This window comes from Archocentrus centrarchus, unplaced genomic scaffold (assembly GCF_007364275.1).
Source record: "Archocentrus centrarchus isolate MPI-CPG fArcCen1 unplaced genomic scaffold, fArcCen1 scaffold_54_ctg1, whole genome shotgun sequence".
NCBI classification, from domain to species: domain Eukaryota; kingdom Metazoa; phylum Chordata; class Actinopteri; order Cichliformes; family Cichlidae; genus Archocentrus; species Archocentrus centrarchus.
In genome coordinates, this window is record NW_022060276.1 from 886,695 (window position 1) to 909,801 (window position 23,107).

At 43.2% G+C, this 23,107-nt stretch overlaps 1 protein-coding gene across 1 annotated transcript in view; it reads left to right on the plus strand.

Annotated features, from left to right (window-relative positions):
- LOC115777479 (disks large-associated protein 1-like) overlaps positions 1-22,883 on the plus strand; it is a 93,413-nt gene extending 70,530 nt beyond the window's left edge. Inside the window, 6 exon segments of the mRNA XM_030725397.1 lie at positions 9,482-9,527; positions 13,321-13,602; positions 15,727-15,859; positions 17,671-17,762; positions 18,468-18,620; positions 22,556-22,883. Coding sequence (XP_030581257.1) covers positions 9,482-9,527; positions 13,321-13,602; positions 15,727-15,859; positions 17,671-17,762; positions 18,468-18,620; positions 22,556-22,780 — 931 coding nt within the window. The 3' untranslated portion in view covers positions 22,781-22,883.
- The last annotated feature ends 224 nt before the right edge of the window (positions 22,884-23,107 follow it).

The window sequence follows — 23,107 nt, forward strand, 5'->3', positions numbered from 1 at the left end:
TCCAAGGTATCGTTAGTCCTTTTAAAAGGGAAGACGTGCAGGGGAATGGATTTGGCTGCCAAACTAATAGGAAACAGCTCACTTTTGCCTAAATTTACCTTATAACCAGAAAACCGGCCAAAGTCTGAGAGCAAGCGCAGAACGATAGGAATAGATGTTTGGAGATCCGAAACATACAAAAGTAAATCATTCGCATAAAGTGAGACTTTAGCTTCTAAACCATATCTTTGTATGCCTGCAATGTTTGGATTTGACCGGAGAGCAATAGCAAGCTGGTCAATGGCCATCACGAATAAAAGAGGACTCAAAGGGCACCCCTGTCTTGTTGAGCGATAGAGGGCAAGATATTTTGACCGAGTATTGTTGGTCCTGACTGACGCCTGTGGATTAGAATAAAGTAGTTTAATCCATGATAAAAAACCACCCAAACCAAATTTTTTAACTAAATAAAATAAATATGTCCATTCAACCCGGTCAAATACCTTTTCGGCATCGAGAGAGATCATGGCTTCTTGAGTACTGGTAAATGATGATGAATTATAAATCATATTTAAAAGTCGACTGATATTAAAGAAAGAGTGTCTATTTCAGACGAATCCAGTCTGGTCTGGGAGGATTATAGTGGGTAAGACGGCTTCAAGACATGTAGCAAGAACTTTCGATAGCAGTTTAAAATCTACATTTAAAAGGCTTATGGGACGGTAGGATGAACAAGAAAGAGGATCTTTATCTTTTTTTCAAAAGAAGAGAGATAGTGGCCTGACTAAGAGTCTGGGGCAAAACTCCCTGGGCAAAGGCTTTATTATACATATTTAATAATAATGGTGAAAGTTTATCCCAAAATCTTTTGTAAAACTCGGAAGAGGCACTTGCCTCCCTGGAGAGACTGCATTGCTGCATTAAGTTCCAGTGGCGTAATGAGTTTCACCAGATTAGTGGCAGTGGACTGTTCAATCGTTTTTGCTTTGACCACCAACCACCTTGCAGCACCAGCTCTGAGCAGCAGCCTCAACAATGGAGGTGTGGAACAAGGTCCATTCGGACTCAATGTCTTCAGCCTCCCTTGGAATGCTGTCACAGTTCTGTCGGAGGTACGAGTTGAATATCTTATGGACTGGTGCCTCTGCCAGGCGTTCCCAGCACACCCTCACAATACGTTTAGTTGCACCAGGTCTGTCCAGCATCCTCCCCCACCACCTGATCCAACTCACCACCTAGTGGTGATCAATTGACAGCTCAGCTCCTCTCTTCACCCAAGTGACCGGAACTTACGGCCACAGATCTGATGATACAATTAGAAAAATCGGTCATCGACCTGCAACCTAGGATGTCCTGGTGCACTTATGGTCATCCTTATGTTTGAACATGGTGTTCGTTATGGACAAACTGTGGTTTGCACAGAAGTCAATAACAAAACACCATTCAGGTTCAGATCAGGCAGGCCATTGCTCCAAATCACACCCCTCCATGTCTCACTGTCATTGCCCACTTGAGCACTGAAGTCTCCTAGTATGATGATGGCGCATCGAGGCCAGGTCTCTGCCCTTAGCCACTGCCCGACACATATGCACCTAGCCCCTGTGACTTCTCCTGTGGGTGGTGGACCTACAGAACGGTGGGCCCGTGTCTCCTCTTCAGGCACCGCCCGACTGGGCACCATGGGCTAATGTCCGACCACCAGACACTCCCTCAAACTCCCTCCCCAGGCCTGGCTCCAGGGTGGGGCCCTGGTAACCCTGTCCTAGACAGGGTAAACAGTTCACTTGTTGACTCTTCCATAGGGGTCTTTCGAATTGCTCTTTGTCTCTTTGTCTGGCCCCTCACCCAGAACCAATTTGCCACGGGAAACCCTACTAGGGGGACAAACCCCTGGACAACACAGCTTCTGGGATCACACAAATCCCTCCACCACAATAAGGTGGTGATTCACGGAGGAGTGCTGTGCAATCCATTAAAGTAAGTGTAAATGTTATTAAGAAATGATCATACAGGAGGGGGTTTTCAGGAAATATTGTTAAGTCTTCAGTTTCTATGCCATATGTCAGAACAAGATCCAGAGTGTGGTTAAAGTGGTGGGTGGACTTAGGGCTGGGCGACATATCGAGTTTTTAAGAAATATTGATATATTTTCATACGGGATATAAGATGAGAGAATATCATTTATATCGATAGAGTTGTGTTCTCTCTGCACAACTTCACACTGCACTGCCTCTCTACCTCACTGTTTCACCTGTAAATCATGCAGAAAGCAACAGCATGGCAGTGTTGCCAACTTAGTGACTTTGTCGCTAGAATTAGCGGCTTTTCAGACCCCCCTGCCCCCAGTGATTTTTTTTTTCCAAAAAGCAGCTAGCGACAAATTTAGTGACTTTTTCCAGTGATGTCAGTGACTTTTGGAAACCTTAAATCCTCCGCTGTCAACGTGTTTTGTGTACATACACTTTTCACACTGTGTCCATTAATACACTTTGGCATTGCCCGGAACCCCAAGCGTACCTGGGTGTTAGTTTGTACCGTAAGAAATGTGACCTTAATAGTGGAAGTGGGTTTTTTTGAGGATGCAGCCGGAGGATACACTGCATTGAGCGGGTGTGCCCGTTGCTGTGATATGTCAGCGCCTATGTGTATGGATTTACTAAGCTGGGCAAAATCCTGCTGACTGAAGGATGGAAGTTTGTTCATTCAGTCTGTTGACATGTTGTGTTATCTGCACAGAGAACTAGATGTACAGGAGGAAGCACTTTGGTGACGTCTACTTCACTGAAGACTAGCTTTTTAACCCCTTAACTGGCAGCAAATAAAATCACCTGAAACAACTACATAACACCCTCTGGTTATTATTGGCTCTGAACAACCCATTTCATAGCCTATTAATCGGCTGCGTCTGGTCCGCGGGCCGAATGAAGTGCATTTATATGGCAGGCTAGACCCGCCCATTTTGACTGACACCTCGTTCGGCCAATAATGTTAAGAAATGGGTTTCCCAGAGCCAATAATACTCAGAGGGCGTCACGTAGCTTTGTCAGGTGATTTGGTGCAGCCAGTTACATGATTGGCCGAATGACGTGTCAATAAAAATGGGAGGGTCTAGCCTGCCATATAAAAGGGACTACAAACGGCCCGTCACCGGGCCCTTGCCAGTTAAGGGGTTAAAGAATCAGTCAGCCTTTTGCTGTTTTTGCTCTGGATCTTTTCTGTTTACATTTTAATAGCACAGCTGTGAGTCTTTTGTTATGGAGGAAAAAAAGCATTCATTTATTTGAGGAGCATTATTATTTAAATATGCCAGTAAGTGATTTTTGAGCATTTCTCATGTATATCTACAGCTGAATGTTAATAAAAGTTCATGTGTGACATATGGGACATGTAGCTTTGTTTATGTCATGCCCTGTGGGTTCTGGTATGTGAGGGCGGTCCCTCCATGGAGCTGCTCCACACCTGTTCTCCATTGAGGCAATCATCACAGCCTTCTTAAGACGACAGCAGACCTCGACTCATCGCTGGATCATTGACAACTTTTCAGTTAGTGTCGGCCTCAATCCTGTGACTTGCTTTCATGTGTGATTCTTGTGACTTACCTGCTCTGCGTTGTCTCTCCCAGATCCTCGTGTCCGTTCCAGCCCGCTCGCTCGGAAGCCTTCTGGTCCTGTCACTGCCTCCCACACCGTGCCTGCTGCAGCAGTTGGAACTCACCTGTTCGCTCACTCACCTGCCCTTCCTCCCCTCCTCTCTCTGGATTCCTTCCAGCACCTCGGACCTCACCTCCCGCTCTCAGCTGCCGCTCCCCCCTCATTCCCTGGACATTCCTGCGCTCACGTTCTCACAGTTCACTGTAAATAAACTTACACCTTTTCTCATCAGCAACTGCCTGTGTGTCCTCTCCTTCCTCGTGCCGTGACAGAATGATCCAGCCACAAACTGACGCGACGACCGCCAGCCCCCTGGATCGGACCATGGCTCTACAGGAGGAGACTCTCCAGCAGCATGAGCACATGCTGCGGCTGATTTCCAGCCAGCTGGGCGCCACCACGCAGCAGCTCGCGGAGATGAAAGGTATGCTGGAGGCCACCGCATCACGAACGCCCTCCGCTCCCCTCTTTTCGGCTCCACCGCAGCCCCAGCTGCCGCCGGGAGACCTCCCGGGACCAGCCGGACCGATCGAAAGAGCCCTTCCGACTCCGGAGCCTTTCCATGGGGACCTGGGAAAATGTGGGGGTTTTCTCACCCAATGCCTTTTTGTTTTCCAACAGCAGCGGACCGCATTTGCCTCAGACGGCACCAAGATCGGCTTCATTCTCGGATTACTACGGGGACGGGCGCTGGACTGGGGACACGCGGTGCTGCAGAGGGACCCTGGAATTACTTACCGTGAGTTCCTATCTCAATTCAAAGAGGTGTTTGATAAGGGCTCCTGTCCTGAGGCGGCCGCGCAAAAACTCATAAATGCACGCCAAGGGAAAAGAAGTGTTGCAGACTTTTCAGTGGACTTCCGGATCCTCGCGGCGGAGGCGGGCTGGGAAGAAAAATCACTCAGAGGTATATTTCTTAACAGCCTAAATGAGGAAATCAAATATGAACTCGCAACCCGAGACCTGCCGCCATCCCTGGGGGCTGTGATCTCCCTTTGTATTCGCCTGGACGATCGCCTGAGCACCCGGCGCCGGCTGCGAAACTACAATTCCCATCAGGCCTCTCGTCGCGCGGCCCCGGCAGATCGGGATGACACCCCGGAAGAGGGACCAGAGGTTGCGGGGACACCTGTTGGCCTGGTGGAGCAGCCCATGCAGCTCGGTCACTCTCGGCTGTCAGCAGCGGAGCGCCGCCGGAGGATGGCGAGCGGTGAGTGTCTTTATTGTGGACTAAAAGGGCATTTCATTAATTCCTGCCCGACTCGGCCAAAAGGGGCCGCCCGTCGGTAATGGTGGGGAAACTGACGGGCGCGGTCAATGCTAGTCCCTCCCAACCCAGGTTAACCATCCAGGCAAAAATTAACCTTCCTCCCGAGAGTCATCCGGCGCTCGCCTTAGTGGACTCAGGGGCTGAGCAAAATCTTTTGGACCGTGCTCTCGCTCACCAGTATGGTATTCCCTTCGTCCCGCTTCCTCAGCCGCTTCAGGTGGTTGGCCTAGATGGCGCCAAACTTTCCACAATTAACCACCGGACTGACCCCATCTCGCTCACTCTCTCAGGTAACCACTCTGAACTAATCTCATTTTACCTTTTCGAGTCTCCCCAGACACCCATCGTTCTCGGCTTTCCTTGGCTTCAACGACACAATCCACACATAAATTGGACCACTCGGAGCATCTCTGGATGGAGCGAGCAGTGTCACCTGCGATGCCTTAAGGCCGCTACTCCCTCCGTCCCGCCCGCAGCATCTCCTAAGGACAACACGCCACCCGACCTCTCCGGAGTGCCCGAAATATACCACGACCTCGCTGAAGTGTTCAGCAGAGATCACGCTGTCTCCTTGCCGCCTCATCGCCCCTACGACTGCGCCATCGACATCCGCCCGGGAGCTCCCTATCCCTCCAGCCGCCTGTACAGCCTTTCCAAACCGGAACGAGACGCTATGGAAAAGTAGGTCACTGAGGCCAGGGCAGCTGGTCTCATCCGGCCCGCCACGTCTCCCTTGGGGGCCGGATTCTTTTTCGTTGCCAAGAGGGATAAGTCTCTCCGCCCATGCATCGACTACCGGGGCCTCAACGCCATCACCATCAAGTACCCACTTCCTTTACTCACCTCCGCGTTCGAGCTACTACAAGGAGCCACCATCTTTTCGAAACTGGACCTCCGCAACGCTTACCACCTCGTTAGAATCCGCAAGGGAGACGAATGGAAGACAGCGTTTAATACACACCTCGGTCATTTTGAGTATCTGGTCATGCCATTCGGACTGACCAACGCCCCCGCAGTGTTCCAGGCCCTCATTAATGACGTACTCAGGGATTTCATTAATCATTTTGTCTTTGTGTACCTCGATGACATCCTCATATTCTCCTCCTCGTTACAGGAACATCAGACACATGTGCGGCAGGTGCTGCAGCGGTTATTGGAGAACCGCCTGTTCGTGAAGGGGGAGAAGTGTGAGTTCCATGTTGACACCACCTCTTTCCTGGGCTATGTCATTGAGAAGGGGCGGGTGAGGGCGGATCCTGTCAAAGTCAAGGCCGTGTTGGAATGGCCAACACCCGCTGATCGCAAACAGCTGCAACGTTTCCTGGGCTTTGCCAACTTTTACAGACGCTTCATCAGGGATTACAGTCGGATCACCCTGCCATTAACCTCTCTTACCTCTCCGAAAACCCCTTTCAGGTGGACGTCTGCCGCGGCCGAGGCCTTCCAGCTCCTGAAGGACCGTTTTACCACCGCCCCGGTCTTGCTCCAACCCGACCTGTCACAACCCTTCATCGTGGAGGTGGACGCCTCCGATGTGGGAGTAGGGGCCGTCCTCTCTCAACAGGCAGCAGCTTCCTCGTGCCGTGACAGTTTATACCTTTTGGGAAGAACAAAGATCAAGATATATATCGTATATAGGGGTGTGCGATATATATCGTCTACGATAATATCGTAATTGCCGTGTTAAAGATGTGCGAGCTGACATTATTGAGTATGCTAATTAGGAAAAAAACAACAACAATCAAACGCCTCAGCTCCACGCGTTCACTACTTTATGCTTTAGTACAGGCTGCTGTGTGTACGCATTGAGAGTGCCCATATTGTGCGCTAGCATAGCTGCCTGAACAACACACCTAAAGTTGGAAATAAGCGAACACACTGCACCAGGGGAGGAAATTCAGACATCACCAGCCTCGCACTCTACCGCCTTAATTCCTAGGCGAGGAGGTGGTTTGCAGTTTGCAGACGGACAGGTCGACAACTAACCTGTTCCATCATCAGCAAGTATGAGGAATATGAAAAGTCTCGGGAAACTGCCGTCCAAGACAAACCACGACTAGCAGAATAAAGAGGAAAATAATGAAAGGATGGATGTTAATATCCTTTAAGTTAAAGTAGGTATGTTACAATCACTGCGTCATAACCCAGCGAGGTTCTCTGAGCTCACCTGTTTGGAGCCTCGGATAATACGCTGAAGCGGTCTTGCGAAAAAAGCGGGTTTCTGATCAGAAGACGATGTGTAGTTTCTGTGATTTATTTTGCTATGTGGGGGGAATCCCCCTGGACAGCCTCTTATTGATATTTTTTTTTTCCATTCTGTCAAGCGATTGCTTTTGAAAAAACTGAAGTTTTTCTAGTTACATTTGTCATGCCCAGGACACTTGAAAAAGAGATTTTAATCTTAGTGTGTTTTTCCTGGTTAAATAAAATAAAAAATAAGTTAATGTCTCAAAAACACTGATTTAAGTCTTATATTTTACCAGCTTGCACTTCTTGTATGAACACATTTTTAAATAATGCAAAATGTCAAGAAAATCGAGAAAATTACAGAAAATATCGAGATATTATTTTTTGTCAATATCACTCCTCCTCGACCATAGCTTCAAGGATTCTGACAGTTAGTATATCTTGAGGATGTTGTTTCATTTAAAATAACATATTCATCCTGCAACCAGGTTTCTGTAAGGCTGAATAAATCAATATGTTGATCAATTATTAAATAATTTACCAACAGGGACTTAGAAGAGCTAATGTTTAATAATCTACATTTAACTGCTTTACTCTTTGGTAAATGGAGTGGTTCTTATATAGCGCTTTTCTACTCTACTTTGAGCACTCATTACAAGATGCCTCATTTACCCGCTCACACACATGATACAAGCACTTCTTTCTATGCTTAAGTGCTTTCTATCTAACATTCACTCATATTTAAACTGCGACCGTTGCATAACAGAGCAACTTGGGATTAAGTATCTTGCCCAAGGATACTTTGGCATGCTGACTGGATTAACCAGGGATCTAACTGCCAACCTTCTGATCAGTAGATGACCTCTACCTTCTGAGCCACAGCCACTTCAAAAATGGGGGGGTACAAGGGGGTACAGCATTACTCGTGATCCCACATGAGTCATGTTGTAATGTAATGAATAATGTTGAGGTCGGGGCTCTGGGGAGGCCAGTCAGTAACTGAGAGCGTTCCATTGTATGCTTTTCCTGCACTGGCGCTGTTTAATATGTTTAATTGCCATGCTTAGAAATGAAGCCACTGCCAATCAGATGCTTTTGAAAAGGTGGTGCATGGTGGATCAAAATCTGGCCATTTTAACTTTTCCGATTCATATGTCAGTGTTAAGTGGCTTACAGTGGTTTAAAATTCCTCTTCAAATGGTCAGTTACAAGAAAAAACAAAGTTTGGCTCATTGGAAGCAAAATATAAAGAAATGAGGGTGGCTCAGGACTTTTGCACCGTACTGTACATTTATAAAAAGGAGAGTCCGTTTTTGATTCCTGCCATATTCACTGACACTATGGGTGATTGTATTCCATTGTAAATCTAAAAAACTGTGAAGATTGCAGAAAGTGACATGATGTGAATATTTGCAGTATCAGCACCCCCGTGGAACTGTTTTGGCAGAGAGGGAACATCGTGGCTTTTAATGAAGGGAGCGTTTCTTGAACTTAATAACCTAAACAATGAATGCCAGCTGGATAGTTTGTAAGTTAATTTTGCTTGTATGTAATGTGAATAAGATTGTATCTGTAAATATGGTAAATACCTGGCAGTAGCAAATTGAGTGTCCTTGTGATTATTTTGTCATCTTACTCTGTTTCATTACCAAAGAGCTACTGAGTCACACCAGTAACTCCAGCTTACCAAGCAGTGGAATTGCTGTGGGACTGCTGAACCCAACCCAACTTAGAATTTCCAAACACTGTGACGTTGAGTTTACATGGCAAAATCTCTTTTCCTCTCACCAGGTCTCTTACTCTTGATGTTAAGCAGTAATCTTTCCATAGAGGTCAACAGAAGATTTTTTTTGCGTGTCAGTTTCTTTTGCCAGGTCTCACCTAATGTTGGGTTTGTTAAAATGATAATCAAGTGACAGAAAGCAAACAAAAAACAGTGGAATTGGTGTATCATATTTACAGTTCACATAAGCTTGGGCGAAACTGAAAAGAAAAGAATAAAGTAAGTTAAAGTAATCACCTCAAAAACAGCATTAAACATGGAACAACTGCTATAACCATTTTCAGGATGAAATCAAATTTGCTCTTCCTCAGTTTATGATTTGACAGATTAACAATTAACAGTTCTTTGAAATTTTGAAAAAGAGGATTATTGGTCTATAAGTTAGTCTGACTTTTAGTTATTACTCAACTGGACCAGATTATCTTAGGAGTGGTATTTTCCCCAACACAGATCCTAGAATCACAGGAAACCTCAAACCTCTTCACTACAATAAGGTGGCAGTTGTGAGCAGACATTATAAACAAAATTGTAAGATTTTAAATATGAGTATGTGAAGACATTGGAGGTGGATTTTTTTTTTGTATTTACTCTTTGTCTCCCTCTGGTGGCTAGGTATCGTCGGTTCCAGCGCTCCAACAGTGTGACAGCAGCTGTGCAGGTAAGTTTTGGTACTGATTGCAACGTTACAAGATAATGCTTGGAACTCCTTGAGATGCACTGCTTCACTTCACGTCAAAGACATACATTGGCAAGATTTTAACAAAAATTCTATATTTTGCAAAAAGCAGAAGAAATGCTAGTCTAAGCGTAGGCAGCTTGCTTGGGCTGACAAATCCAGAACAGCTAGTTTTTCATATATGTTCTGTTTTATTTGATTACAGTTCAGTTAAAGTGAGGGGATTGTGTAGCCTTGCCTGAGGTGTTGTCTCAGTATTCACTTAGTAAAATATTCTTGCACCACGATATGTAGCTACATAAATGCTTGATTTTTCTGCTTTCTCATTATTCAGAATTAGTCAATATAATTCTTTTCAGAGCCATTAGTATTTGAAGGATAATAATCTTTTATTGAAGTACCTATAGTCAAGCAATACCCAAACATGACATTGTCTTTTTAGTGCACATGCATCCCTCAGTACCTCACAATACAGTATTTATCATTTCATCATATTCAGTGTTGGCTTCTGATTTTCTGCTGTCTGTACAATAGACCCTTTTACAGCCTACGTCATCAAAGGATGCGCGCGCATTTTGGCAGCAGAAGTGAACTGTTACTCCATTCAAATCAGTAAGAACGAGGAGACTGCGCAGCGTTTAAACGTGATTTAAAAGCGATATCAGCATCAAAATGTCTGCTGTTGCGTTTGGCTGTCAGAATTTCTACTCTACCAAAAGTGGACTGAAGTTGTACCGAATCCCACGGGATCTCGGCCGTTTAAGAGAAAACGGAGGCGTCTGTGGTTGCAAGCCATCAAATGTACTGATAAAAATTGGACTGAGGACACGATCAGGCCTGAGGACACAATCAGGAGTGAGGACAGGATCAGAAATGCTCACGCTTGAAGCACCCATTTTATATCAGGTAAAGTTATTTATCTTCCGTTGTTTATACGGATGTCAGGTATCTAAAGGAAGCAGCATAAGCTGGTAGGCTGTTTGGCTTTTAAACTGTATGGCTGGCTATTTACAGGTGAGGCATCGCTGGACTCAGAGTCCTGATTTTTAAATTAACATTTATTGGCATTATAGATTACAATATGCAGTGCCAGTCAAAAGTCTGAGCAGACTCGCATATTAATGGTTGAGTGTGTCTCACAGTGTGACTGGAACAGTGTATGTTTTTTTTCATTGTAAATCAATAATAGAAAAGCAGTTTGACGAAGTACTCAGGCTGCCATGCAGGTACAATCCGCTGTGAGGACGTAGTTCTCTGACTTGTTTACAATGACCCGAGCCTCATACACAGCGCTCCTTTTCCTCACCTTTGACTTGGAAGAACTTCTGCCTTCAAGACACCAAACTCAGAGTCTGTGTCAGGATATTTGGTGTTCGGTACACGGCCACAAACAACATAATTGTAAGCATCCAGTGACTTATATGCGCTGCAACTTCTCTCTGGTGTATACGCTGGGTTTCTCCACCAAATACACATATAAATCCGCCCAGGGATACCGGGCCACTTGCTAACATACCACAGGGATCAGAGTCGGTTGCCGGTGGTCAAAATAAATTTTTGCAGGTAGTTTTCACGATCTTTCATTGATAATCCCTTCTCCTAGATTGAAACGCTATTGAACTCCGCCATACTTCCGTTTCCAAAATGCTTGCGCATCGCTATCTACGTCATCATTGTTTACAAACAGTAAAAGGGTCTATACTCAGCAATGTATGTCTTTGTAGACAACACCCTGCTGCGCATTTATCCACTTAGCAGTCCAATTTATTATTGAATATTCTTTGGTGACTTAGGAACCACAAGTAAGCCAGCAGTCTGAGGGCAAAGTGCTCTTTTGGGGTGATACGGTACTATGAGCTCTTTAAGATAAGGTGGGGCCTCATTATTCAAGACCTTGAATGTGAGTGAAAGGATTATGGATTTAACGGGGCAGCATGGTGGTGTGGTGGTTAACACTACTGCCTCACAGCTAGAATGACATTTGGAAGGTCTGGGTCTGATTCCAGTTTGGCCCGGGCCTCTCTGTGTGCAGTTTGCATGTTCTCCCCGTGCCTGCGTGGGTTTCCTCCGGGTACTCTGGTTTCCTCTCACAGTCCAAAGACATGCACTTACTGGAGTTAGGTTAATTGGTCACTCTAAATTGCCCATAGGTGTGAATGTGAGTGTGAATGTTACTCTGTGTTGGCCCTGCGACATGCTGGCAACCTGTACATGGTGTACCCTGCCTCTCACCCCATGTCAGCGACCCTGAACAGGATAAGCGGAAGAGAATGGATGCATAGATGGATTTAACAGAGAGCCAATAAAGAGAAGTCAGTATGGGAGAAATATCCTTTCTCTTTCTAGTCCACTGTCAGCATTTTGTATCAGCTAAAGGCTTTTCAGGAATCTTTTAGGACAACCTGATAGTAATAAATTACAATAAAATGAATTACAATAATACAGCCTAGAAGTAATAAATGCATGAATGAGCTTTTCAGCATCACTCTGAGAAAGGATGTTTCTAATTTTAGAAATATTGCACAAATGCAAAAAATCAGTCCTACATATTTGTTTAATATGTGCATTGAAGGACATATCCTGGTCAAAAATGACTCCAAGATTTCTCACAGTGTTACTGGAGGCCAAAGTAATGCCATCCAGAGTAAGTATCTGGTTAGACACCATGTTTCTAAGATTTGTGGGGCCGAGTACAAGAACTTCAGTTTTATCTGAATTTAGAAGCAGGAAATTAGAGGTCATCCAGGCCTTAATGTCTTTAAGACATTCCTGCAGTTTAATTAATTGATGTGTGTCATCTGGCTTCATTGATAGGTAAAGCTGAGTATCATCTGCATAACAATGAAAATTGATGCAGTGCTTTCTAATAATACTGCCTAAGGGAAGCATGTATAATGTAAATAGAATTGGTCCTAGCACAGAACCCTGTGGAACTCCATAATTAACCTTAGTGTGTGAAGAAGACTCCCCATTTACATGAAAAAAAATTGGAGTCTATGAGATAAGTATGATTCAAACCACTGCAGTGCAGTACCTTTAATACCTATAGCAAGCTCTAATCTCTGTAATAAAATGTTATGGTCAACAGTATCAAAAGCTGCACTTAAGCTGTCATCTTTTCTGTAACTCCCACAGCACTTCGTTATCTGCCTTTTAAAAGTAAAGATATTTTTACTTTTATATTAATTATATTTTTACTATATTTTTAGATGTTATTACTGCAGCCCCCCCTGCAGTACCTTCCCCTCACCAGGTGGCTGTGGCCACACTTTGGGAACCACTGGTCTAAAGTTACATCAAGGAAATACGTGTTTAGGGATTTAGTCAGTGGTAGGAGAAGAACTTGCCACCACAGACATGTGCTCCATAAAAAATTCCACAATCAACCAATTACAGCCTGGCAAATGTAAAACGAAAAATAAGACCTGTAATATGCTCTGGGCATCTTTCCTACAGCATGAACTGACTCTTGAAAAGTTCATCCAAAATGCAGTTAGGTTAACAAGTTAATCATTTAGGGTGTTTTTCTTTGTGTTACACGACAGACATTAAATTGGTGCAATTTTGGTATAGAAACTATGATAAGCTATGATAAATGTGAACTTTTTTTTTTTAGATTAAATCTGTTTGTCTGGAATAACCCTTTTACCTAATTTCTATCGTAGACCAAACATCATTTAGAAGCAGTTACACACAAGTACAACAGACCTGCACTACTCACACAACCACTTTTTTATTCAGTCATTTCCTGAGGTGTACTCATTATTCCATCCAGGCAGATCTGGACATGCCAGACCTACTAGACACACCTCTAGACTCCCCGGACACTGACATGGAAGTATTGTCATCTCGTGCCATCCCTCGGCAATACTCCCGCGATGCCGCCACTTCCACCGTCAGCATCCAGGGCTCAGGGAACCACTACCACGCCTGTGCCTCTGATGACTATGAAGATGTGGGCTTTGACCCATCCATCCTTCCCCCTCCAGACCCATGGATAGACAGTGTAACAGATGACCCACTTGATGTCAACTTCAACAGCTCTGCTATACTGGAGGTATGTCGGAGAGCGTTCAGTGATATTAATCAGGTGATTTTAGTTTAATTATATAGCTCTAAATCATAATATGTCATTTCAAGGCACTTACATACTGAAGTCCATTCATGAACAGAATCACAGTCAGGCAGCTGCAGCTGTCTGACTGTGATTCTGATACAGTATTTACTGATTTCTTTCTTATAGATTTAAATACAGCTCACTTTAGTCACTCTTCTTGTTGAAACACTACTCAGACAGAAGCTCCTGCCATCTGTGTTCCTCCAATGAACTCTCTTTCAAAGTCACTTAGATCTACCTGCCATTTCAATACATAATCTGCACTGTAGCTTTACTTTGCATGCCCAGAGCATGATCAAAGTCAGTTATGTAATTGTGCCATGCAGTGGAATGGAAGCATCTGCATTTGGTGTCCTTCTCCACTGATTTAGTTAAGTTTCTCTGTGATTGGCTGCCCATCTGTATGTCAGTGTTCACCCCAAGTGGAAAAGCAAACCAAAGATTGCTGCTTTTAAATTTAATTAGAATATCAGCAACACGCAGATCAATTACAATGCAAATTAGTAACGAGTTTCTTATTGCATACTGGACGGGCATTTTCACACCTGTAGTTCATTTACTCTGAACTCAATCAGCTGATGAGTTGGTGAACCTGTAGCTTTTCTCTATGGTTTGGTTTCCTTTCACACAGGAAACCAAAATATGTCGCTACAAGCACGTGCAGTTCTGTACAGTTCGCTAATTGGCCAAATGTGTTTGGGAGCAACAAAAGTAAATATAGGAAGAATGTGTTGTGTACTGAGTCCCGAGGCCGTCACCACAAAGCAGGATTTTGTGTTATGTACTACAAAGGTGGTTCACTTCTTACAGAGGTACGTCACCAGGGTGACTTACCATACCATATGAAATCACTGCCTACTGACCAATCAGGTCTCCATAAAAGTCACCATTCCTGCAAGATCTCTCTGACCTTTGTGTGGATAGTCGAGTCTAAAGTCTTTGTGTTTCCTGTGTTTCAGTAATAAATACAGATGCAGCTTTATTCCTTAATTTTTTAACTTTTGGCTGCAAACAATGAATTGCAAGTAGACTAAGCTTACATTTGATTATGTTGTGTTTATTCTTTACTTGCTCTCAGAGCATTAAACACCAGGAGCGCTGCAGCTATCTTAGTTTGACTATTAGTGTAATGGAATACTCCATTAAATTAATGGGATACATTCTCCTGTATCCCATTGTGATATTGTTAAGTCTGTTTGTGTACACCTTTGGCATTTTTGCCAGATCTTCCTTCTGCCTTCAAATAGGCTAAACTTTATTAATATAGTCACCGTTTTCTAGTCTTGCTGACGGAAACGTTTAAAGCACGCACACATTCATACAGCTCTTTTAACACTAGACTACAATACAGTGGTTTCCCTCTGACACTGCAGCAGCTGAACAGTCTGAACAGTGTGACTCGTCAGGTGCTGCGGTGTCATGTGCATGCACTGCTGGGTTAACTTAGCAAGTTGAAACCAGCTTGGTGAGGCCACTTTTTCTGTCAGGGTAAGTGAATCCAGATAACCAAAAGATACCCTTGATATGCTGAACTCACGTCGTAGTGCATCACCCTGGACTAGTGAATAACAAGTGACCTCACGGTTCATTTTACAGCTAGTTGGTACAGTTTCCATACTCAGTCTGTGGTACTGTGCCAGATCCCAGAATGCAAAGCATACCAGGCTACGGGAAGATGTTTAGCTTAAACTGTCACTGTACATCTGACAGTTGGGTCAGATCGAGGTCGGGTCACGTTCTCATCTCGGCGCGGTTGTTTCAGTCCATACCCGAGTACAATTTCTATATTCACACCTGCACAAACTGCACCAAGGGGTAAAGGAACCACCCTAAGGATGTTTCCATGGTGTTTAATCAGTTTAAATCAAACTGTGGTTTTTGAACATGGTAATACTGTCTCTGTCATGCACATACAGATGGGGTGACTTTGGGTTTCAGTAACTTCCCTAAGGCCAAGGCTAAATTATTGTGAAGTACCCAAGTACAGTGTACAGTTTGCAAGAGTGAGTGCACAAATTTCTTGCAGGGGTGTCTCCACAGTCTATGTCATTATTTAAATGGCAGGTGGTGCAGAGATCAGTGTGCCAGAGAGATGGACGTTGGTTTCTGAAGCTTCTGCAGGCTGAGACTGACCGCATGGAGGGCTGGTGTCGACAGATGGAGCTCGACCAGCGGGAGAATGACCTGCCTGAAGACAGTACGTCTTTGTGTGTCTGGGTGTTTGTGTGTCTGGGTGTTTGTGTGTCTGGGTGTTTGTGTGTCTGGGTGTTTGTGTGTCTGGTCAGTGTTTTATTATTTTAGGAAAGGCATCATATATGGTTGGGGGGGATCTTCTACCAGAGGCCTGGGAGTTTGAGCGTTCTGTGCAGTATCTTACCTGTTCCTGTTCCTAGGGCTGCATTCTTCTGGACAGAGACCTCACATGTTGTGCCTGGAACCTGCTGGAGCTGTGTGTGCATTGGTGCATCTCAAAAATAATTTGAATATTGTTTAATGTTTAATTTAATGTTTAATTGTTTATTGTTAGCAGTTTTATAATGTCACTACAAAAGGTACGTTTGGATACTGTGTATCGTGTCTACTTCAGTAGAAGGGTAATGGCCCGATTATACTCCCCATTCTTGCCCCTGCAAATGGCACCGCATGCCAAAAATGGCATCACATCCAGTTTGGTGTTGTTTTGGTTGTGCATTTAAGTTTTGTAACCTCGCCAAGGTGCTGTAGTTGAAGACACAAGTGTATGATTGTGTCATGCTTTATCGCCATTTTAATGATATATCAGTGAGTACACACACCCTCAGTATGTATATAGTATGGAGTGGTAGTGATGTCACTGGATAACATTACAGTACACTGGGCCCTTAAGCCACAGAAGGTCATTGCTGAAAAGGTTGACTGCATACTGTATGGAAGCATATTTGTAGAAATTTGAATGGAAGGGAAAAGTATGGTAGGAAATTCAGTTCAATTCAGTTTTATTTATATAGTGCCAAATCACAACAAACAGTCGCCTCAAGGCACTTTGTATTGTAAGGTAATGATGCACAAGCAGGAGGGATGGTGCAGCCTTGGGAGCATTGTCAAGAACTTGGGAAAACTTCACAAGGAGTGGAAAAGTCATCACTCAAATCTTCAGAAAAGGAGCTACAACTGTCTCATTCCTGATATCCATCCATTCCTGACGGAGAGGCACAGGTGCTTTGAAGACCAGTGAGATGTTTCTGCAGTCTGTGATGATTTGGGGTGCCATGTCATCTGCTAGTGTTAGTGGTGGTTGGGCCAGCTTAGGTTTTAGAGCACTTAATGTTTCCATCTGCTGACAAGCTTTATGTGGATGCTGATTTCCTTTTCTAATGGGACTTAGCACCTGCCCACAGTGCCAGAACTCCTGCTATGTTATTAAAGTGTTTGACTGGACATCCAACTCACCTTATCTGAACCCTGCAGAGGATCTTTGGGATATTGTCGAGAGGAAGATGAGAAACACCTGATACAAATAATACAGACGAACCAATCTGGGCTTCAGTAACACCTCCACAGAGACACAAGCTGATCACCTCCATGCTGTGCTGCACTCATGCAGGAGCCCCAAACAAGTATTGACTCTGTGAATGAATATGCTTTTCAGAAGTTGGACATTTTGGTCCAACTTCATTTGGTCCAACTTCATAAGATCAATCCTTTTTTGATTGATCTTAGGAAATGTTAAATGTTTTATGTGACGCTATATAATGATGTAGTCCTCAGGATTGTATATGACCACACAGTCACAGCTGGTGCAGAGAGCATATTCATATAGCCCCAGCCATCAGAAAATTAAGCATCAAGAGCAGTGGCAGTCAGAGTAGATTAAAAGGTTGCCAAGCTCTTTGAAAAGCTTCTGATTGCTAAATAAATTGGTTATCAATGGTGCTGCTGATGCTCAAAGAGTATCTGTCTTTCCTGCGCTGTGCAAGAACCGATGGATGTCTAGACCAGTCTCTTTCTAAGCTGTGTCTCTGCTCACAGTCCTAGAGAAGATGAGGAGTGCTATGGGAAGTGCTCAGCTTCTGATGTCCCAGAAGTTTCAACAATTCAGGGAGCTCTGTGAGGAGAACCTGGTGAGTCTCAAGCAGTGAGAATGGTTTTGTATTTCTGTGTAGTAGACTTAAGAACAGGCCAAACTGGTTTTACATACGTAATCCATTTCTTCCTCTTCCATTTAATGTGCTTTATTCCAGTTTTTCCTGTAAGGTTCTCAGTTCAATTGTCACTTTTTTCTCTCTTTCTCAGAAATCTCCAAAATTGTCTTTCATGATTTAACATTGGTCCCACACATAATTATATATTTTAGCATCTTGATGTAAAAAATGAACAATCAAAAACAAACAAACACTTCAATTAACTGAAAGAAGAAATAGATATTTAGACGATGTTCACCTGGAGTGCCATTACAGATCAATTTTTACTGTAATGAACATGTCGAGCTAGACAATAACATTTAACAGATATTTCCCTTGTGTTTTCTAATGTTTGAAGTCATTTCTGTTAGAGAAAAAGAAAAAATATTCCACTAGACAGTAAATATTTGACCAGCTGAATGTAATAAAATATTAGCATCAAATGGTGATTAATGCCAGACTTAATATGCAAAATATTATATCTTACTATAACTGCATACTAGTACCAGTAGCTTCATTTTTTTTCAATATTACTATCAAGTTTTTAGATACTCTACAGTGTTGAAGATGACACTGTGTACAATAATTTTTATTTAGTTTCTTGTTCCCAGGCTTTCTACTATTCCCTCTTTTCTACTTTCATAGAACCCCAAAGTCCACCCTCGTCCAGTGGCCTCAGACCTGGCTGGATTTTGGGACATGCTTCAGCTGTCAATCGAGAACATAAGCCTCAAGTTTGATGAGCTTCACCAGCTCAGAGCCAACAACTGGCGACCCTTGGATCCTCCTGACAGAAAGGTACACAAACAAACTTCCACTATTTCAACAGACATCATTGAGTGTTGATCTAAGTATTTCACTGCATGCTCTTTATGAATGTGACTTATTATATCAGTGTTTCATTTTGGCAACAGATGACATCTGTCTGTGGTATACAGAGATCTTTTGAAGCTGTTCAGTGATATTAGACTTCAAATCTTTTCTTAGCAGCTGCATTAGAGATCAAAGGTTCCTGCTCTAGCTACAGCCACAAACTTTAGTTGTTCGTAGAGGTCAATCATCTTTAAAGCCATTCCAGTCAATTTGATTTAAACCTTGTAGAATAGATATGGCTTAAGACCAAGTGGAAATATAGAAGATGAAGGTTTAAGTCTTGATAGCACAGAATCATTCTCAAATGACCTTGAAAGCTGTAGATATCCTTCCAGCACCACATAAAACGCCTCTGTTACACCCAAAATCTTATCTTTGAACTTGATTTAATCTGGTCCAGAGTTACCAAGAAATGCAAAGTGAAAGCACATTGACTGGGATTTTCCCACACAGCCATCTCTATGGTGGACAGAGAATGGTCCAAAAAAGAGAAATGATCCAGTGAGTGGCAGTTCTCTGGGAGGAAATGTCTTGAGAGGAGAATGGCCAGATTTCTGGTTACGACCAAAAAGAGCATCTTTGAATGCACGACACACTTAAATGCCGCAGTCTATGTGAGTATTGTTTTACTCAGGTAGACTGCGTATTGCTGAGTATTGTTGTATTGTATTGTGCACCCCTTTCTGACCACAGTGTACCCATCTTCTGATGGTGACTCTTAGCAGTATAATGTGCCATGTCACAAAGTTCAGGTCATTTCAATGTGATTTCTTGAACTTGACACTGAGCTCACTGTACTCAAACAGCCTCCGCAGTCACCAGATCCCAATGGAGCACATTTGGGATGTGGTGGAACAGGAGATTCACATCATGGATGTGACACATCTGCAGCAGCTACATGTGTCAGTATGGTCCAACATCTCTGAGGAATGTTTCCAGAATCTTGTTGAATCTATGCCATGAAGAATTAAGGCAAAAGGGGGACCTAACAAGTACCCAGTGGTTATACATGAAGCATTCAAATTTGATGCATACTAGTTATAAAGTGGTGAGTCCTGCTGACAGTTTGACATCTTGAACTCAGATTTTATGTGAGCTCAGACTAACGTTCCACTTTTAGTGTCAGACTCGCTCTTCACTGTATACAGTGAAGGCAGCAGGGAGGGAAATTTGAAAGTCTGCTCATCACTTTGGATGGAAACCTATTTTTGAACCTGTTCACAAAAGTAAAACAAGTCCTCACAGTGTGTCTTCTAAACCTAAGAATAATGCTGATGGATTTTATGAGTGGGTGACAATTTTTTATATTTTTCCAGCATGTTGCTATTTTAGTTGTTTTTGACTGATGAGCAAACATTTGTTGCAGATGGGGATCATCATCATGCATTGAGACTAAGCTTCTCAGACACTGCAATCTGATATGAAACCTTTGCTAGTATTCATTGGAGTTCATAGCAGTTTGTTAAATAGTCATGAAATCGAATCTTTTTGTTCATACACATGAATTACTCCATTTCCCCTGTGATATTAGCACAAATTTGCAACTAATGAACCAGCATGTTTTTATTCAAGGCTGTCATCTGACAGGACTCATCATTTAGAAAATCTGGAAAATGAAGTGCTCCAAGATGTGATAAACACCATAGTTGAACTCAAACCGGGATCTTTTTCTAAGCTTATGCTGTTTTTTCCTGACTGTAAATAATACAGCCACTATAAAGAACCAACAATGATAATATAAATAATAATATGATAAAGAAATAATAAAATAAAGAAACCACTTAGATGTAGAAAAAAGTGCTTGTATGAATGGGTGAATGAGGCATGCTGCATGAAGTGCTTTGAGTAGAAAAGAGCTATGAGAAGCAGAGGTCCCTGGATATAAGTTTAGCATATCATAATGGCAGCTCATTTTTTGTACATTTTTTTCTATAAACCTGCATGAGCATCAAGTTTGTTTCCATGTAGAGATTGAAAAATGGTTTAAATATCAGCATGAGTGCTGGACTTTCACCAAAGAGAGTAGGTGTGGTATTATTTTTGTTTGTCATCATTTTATTTGTGGGTTTGGGTTAAGTGTAGGCACCAAAACTGCTTGGCTTGCACTAACAGGAGACAAAAAAAAACCACTGCCCCCCACCACCACCTTTTTTTACGCTTTTTTCTGAACAAATGAACAAACTAAGCATACATAGCTGAGTATTCCTCAGGTTTTCTCTCACGGTGCTGTGAGAGCATGCTGTCTGACCCGGTCTCTGTTTCAGATGTCACTTCTGTTCCTCTCTTTCTGCAGTATCTGCTGTGGCTTTGCATCATTGTGAATATCGACTTTGCTGCTGTCCTCATTTGCTCTCATTGTTGTCTTTTTCTTTCTTGTGTGTTTTTTGTGTGTATTGACAGTGAAGGTGCTTGCAAACATCAGCCAACATAACAGCAATGCCAACAGCATGAGGCCTTGACCGCTCTGGGCCTCCTAGGATCCATCGTGTCTGTCTTTCCATCCATCCTTCCATGCTGCCTTCTGCTCCTGCTTCCTTGTGTCACCTACAGCCACTTTACTACATGTGGCTTTTTCTTTTGTGTGTTGTGTGACTAAAACATTTTACAGCAGACCAAATAGGTTACACAGCAGTAGTAGATGTATTTATAAGGAATTGTGCAAAAGTTAAAATAGGGGAGATGACGCTCAGGCTAATCCTGGATTATTGACGTATGACTAAATTACAAGGGATTTTGTACAAGGCAGGGAGGCAAGTCTTCTTATTCTTCAATCTAGATTCCTATTTGTTTGGAGTATCTTTATTTTTCCTTATAGTTAATTTCTGCTCAGTCCAAAGCTGCTTTAGCAACTTATCCTGGTGCACAAGTAACTGTGCTTCTTCTGATTTACTTTATTTAAGTGTGTCATGTCCAGACAATCATATGTTTATTATTTTGTAATTTTGCCAGTATTAGGACCACTAATAATTTTAGCTAAATTGTCCTCATTTAAATTTAAAGGGTTTTAAGACCCACCGTAAAACTTCTGTTCATATTTATATCGGTTAAAACTACTTGCTACTCACGTCGTACTAGCTGAGAAGAAGGCTAAAAATGAAGGTAACGAGGTACTGTAAGTACTGTGGGTATTTGTAAAGGACTTTTTGAAACCAAGACAATACCAAGTGTTTTATAGGAGACTGATTATGTTTCTTGACCCAGCCTTTGGGTCTCCTTGAGTACAACATTAACTTCACTGACACCTTGATACTCAGAACTATAAAATCATTCCTTCAGAACATTTGTGGTGCCATTAGCACAACATGGTATCATCGTCAAAGGAGTGAAATCGGAGCTGCATCTGTCCTGCTAAGAAAAAAATATGTACATGAGCAGCCACAGGATAGACAGGAAAGACGCATGCACACAAATATTCGAACTCTAAAGTACCTACAATCATGCAAAAGCCTCGTGTGACTCTGTGAGAGGTTTGACCTCAGCTGTCTTCCAGCAGATAGACTGTCTCACAGTAACCAACAACCTCATTTGAAAGAGAAAAATGCAGAGGATTCTGCTAAGCAGTGGCTGAATCTGTACATGCAGGGATCGTGCCAGGAAACCACTACAACAGCATTTACAGTCTCACTGAAACAGTGTTTGATACAGGATGATGAAGAGAGGCAGAATCATGTAGAATGTCAGACTCATCTTACCTCATTCTTACTCTTAGGCACAGGCACATCATCAACCAAAAATTAGGTGCACACGCACACACACACACACACACGCACACACACACACACACACACACACACACACAAATATGTGCATGTCTTTTTCCTGAAATGTTCTGCCCTTCCCTCCTGCCATCCTCCTCCCAGGAGAGGCGGCTCCCACCTCCAGTGCCAAAAAAGCCACCCAAGGGCCCCCAACATCATCCCCCTCTGGCCAGAGACCGCTCACTGGAAAGCTCAGAGAAGCAGCGTCAGGAGGCCAGGAAGCGCCTGATGGCTGCTAAGAGAGCAGCATCTGTACGACAAAACTCAGCTACGGAGAGCGCTGACAGCATCGAGATCTACATCCCTGAGGCTCAGACAAGGCTATGAGGACACTGCCAGGGTTCACACACAGTACACACCATGCACTCACAACACAAACAATGTATGGTTGTCCACACCAAGGCAAAGGGGTTTAACCAAATCTGAATATATTATTTCAGTATGCACAATGCACTCTGAAGAGAAATACAGCTGGAACATTGCTGGGATGTGTGCCCGTTCCCACTGTTGATCTGTCTCCTGACTGATGTGATTTACCACAAACGGAACAGCACTTCCTGTTGGTCACAACTCATTCAAGTTTAAACATTACACATTATGGCAACATGGCAGACATCACAACATCTGTTTTGAAATCATCTTAGTTTTTTCTTC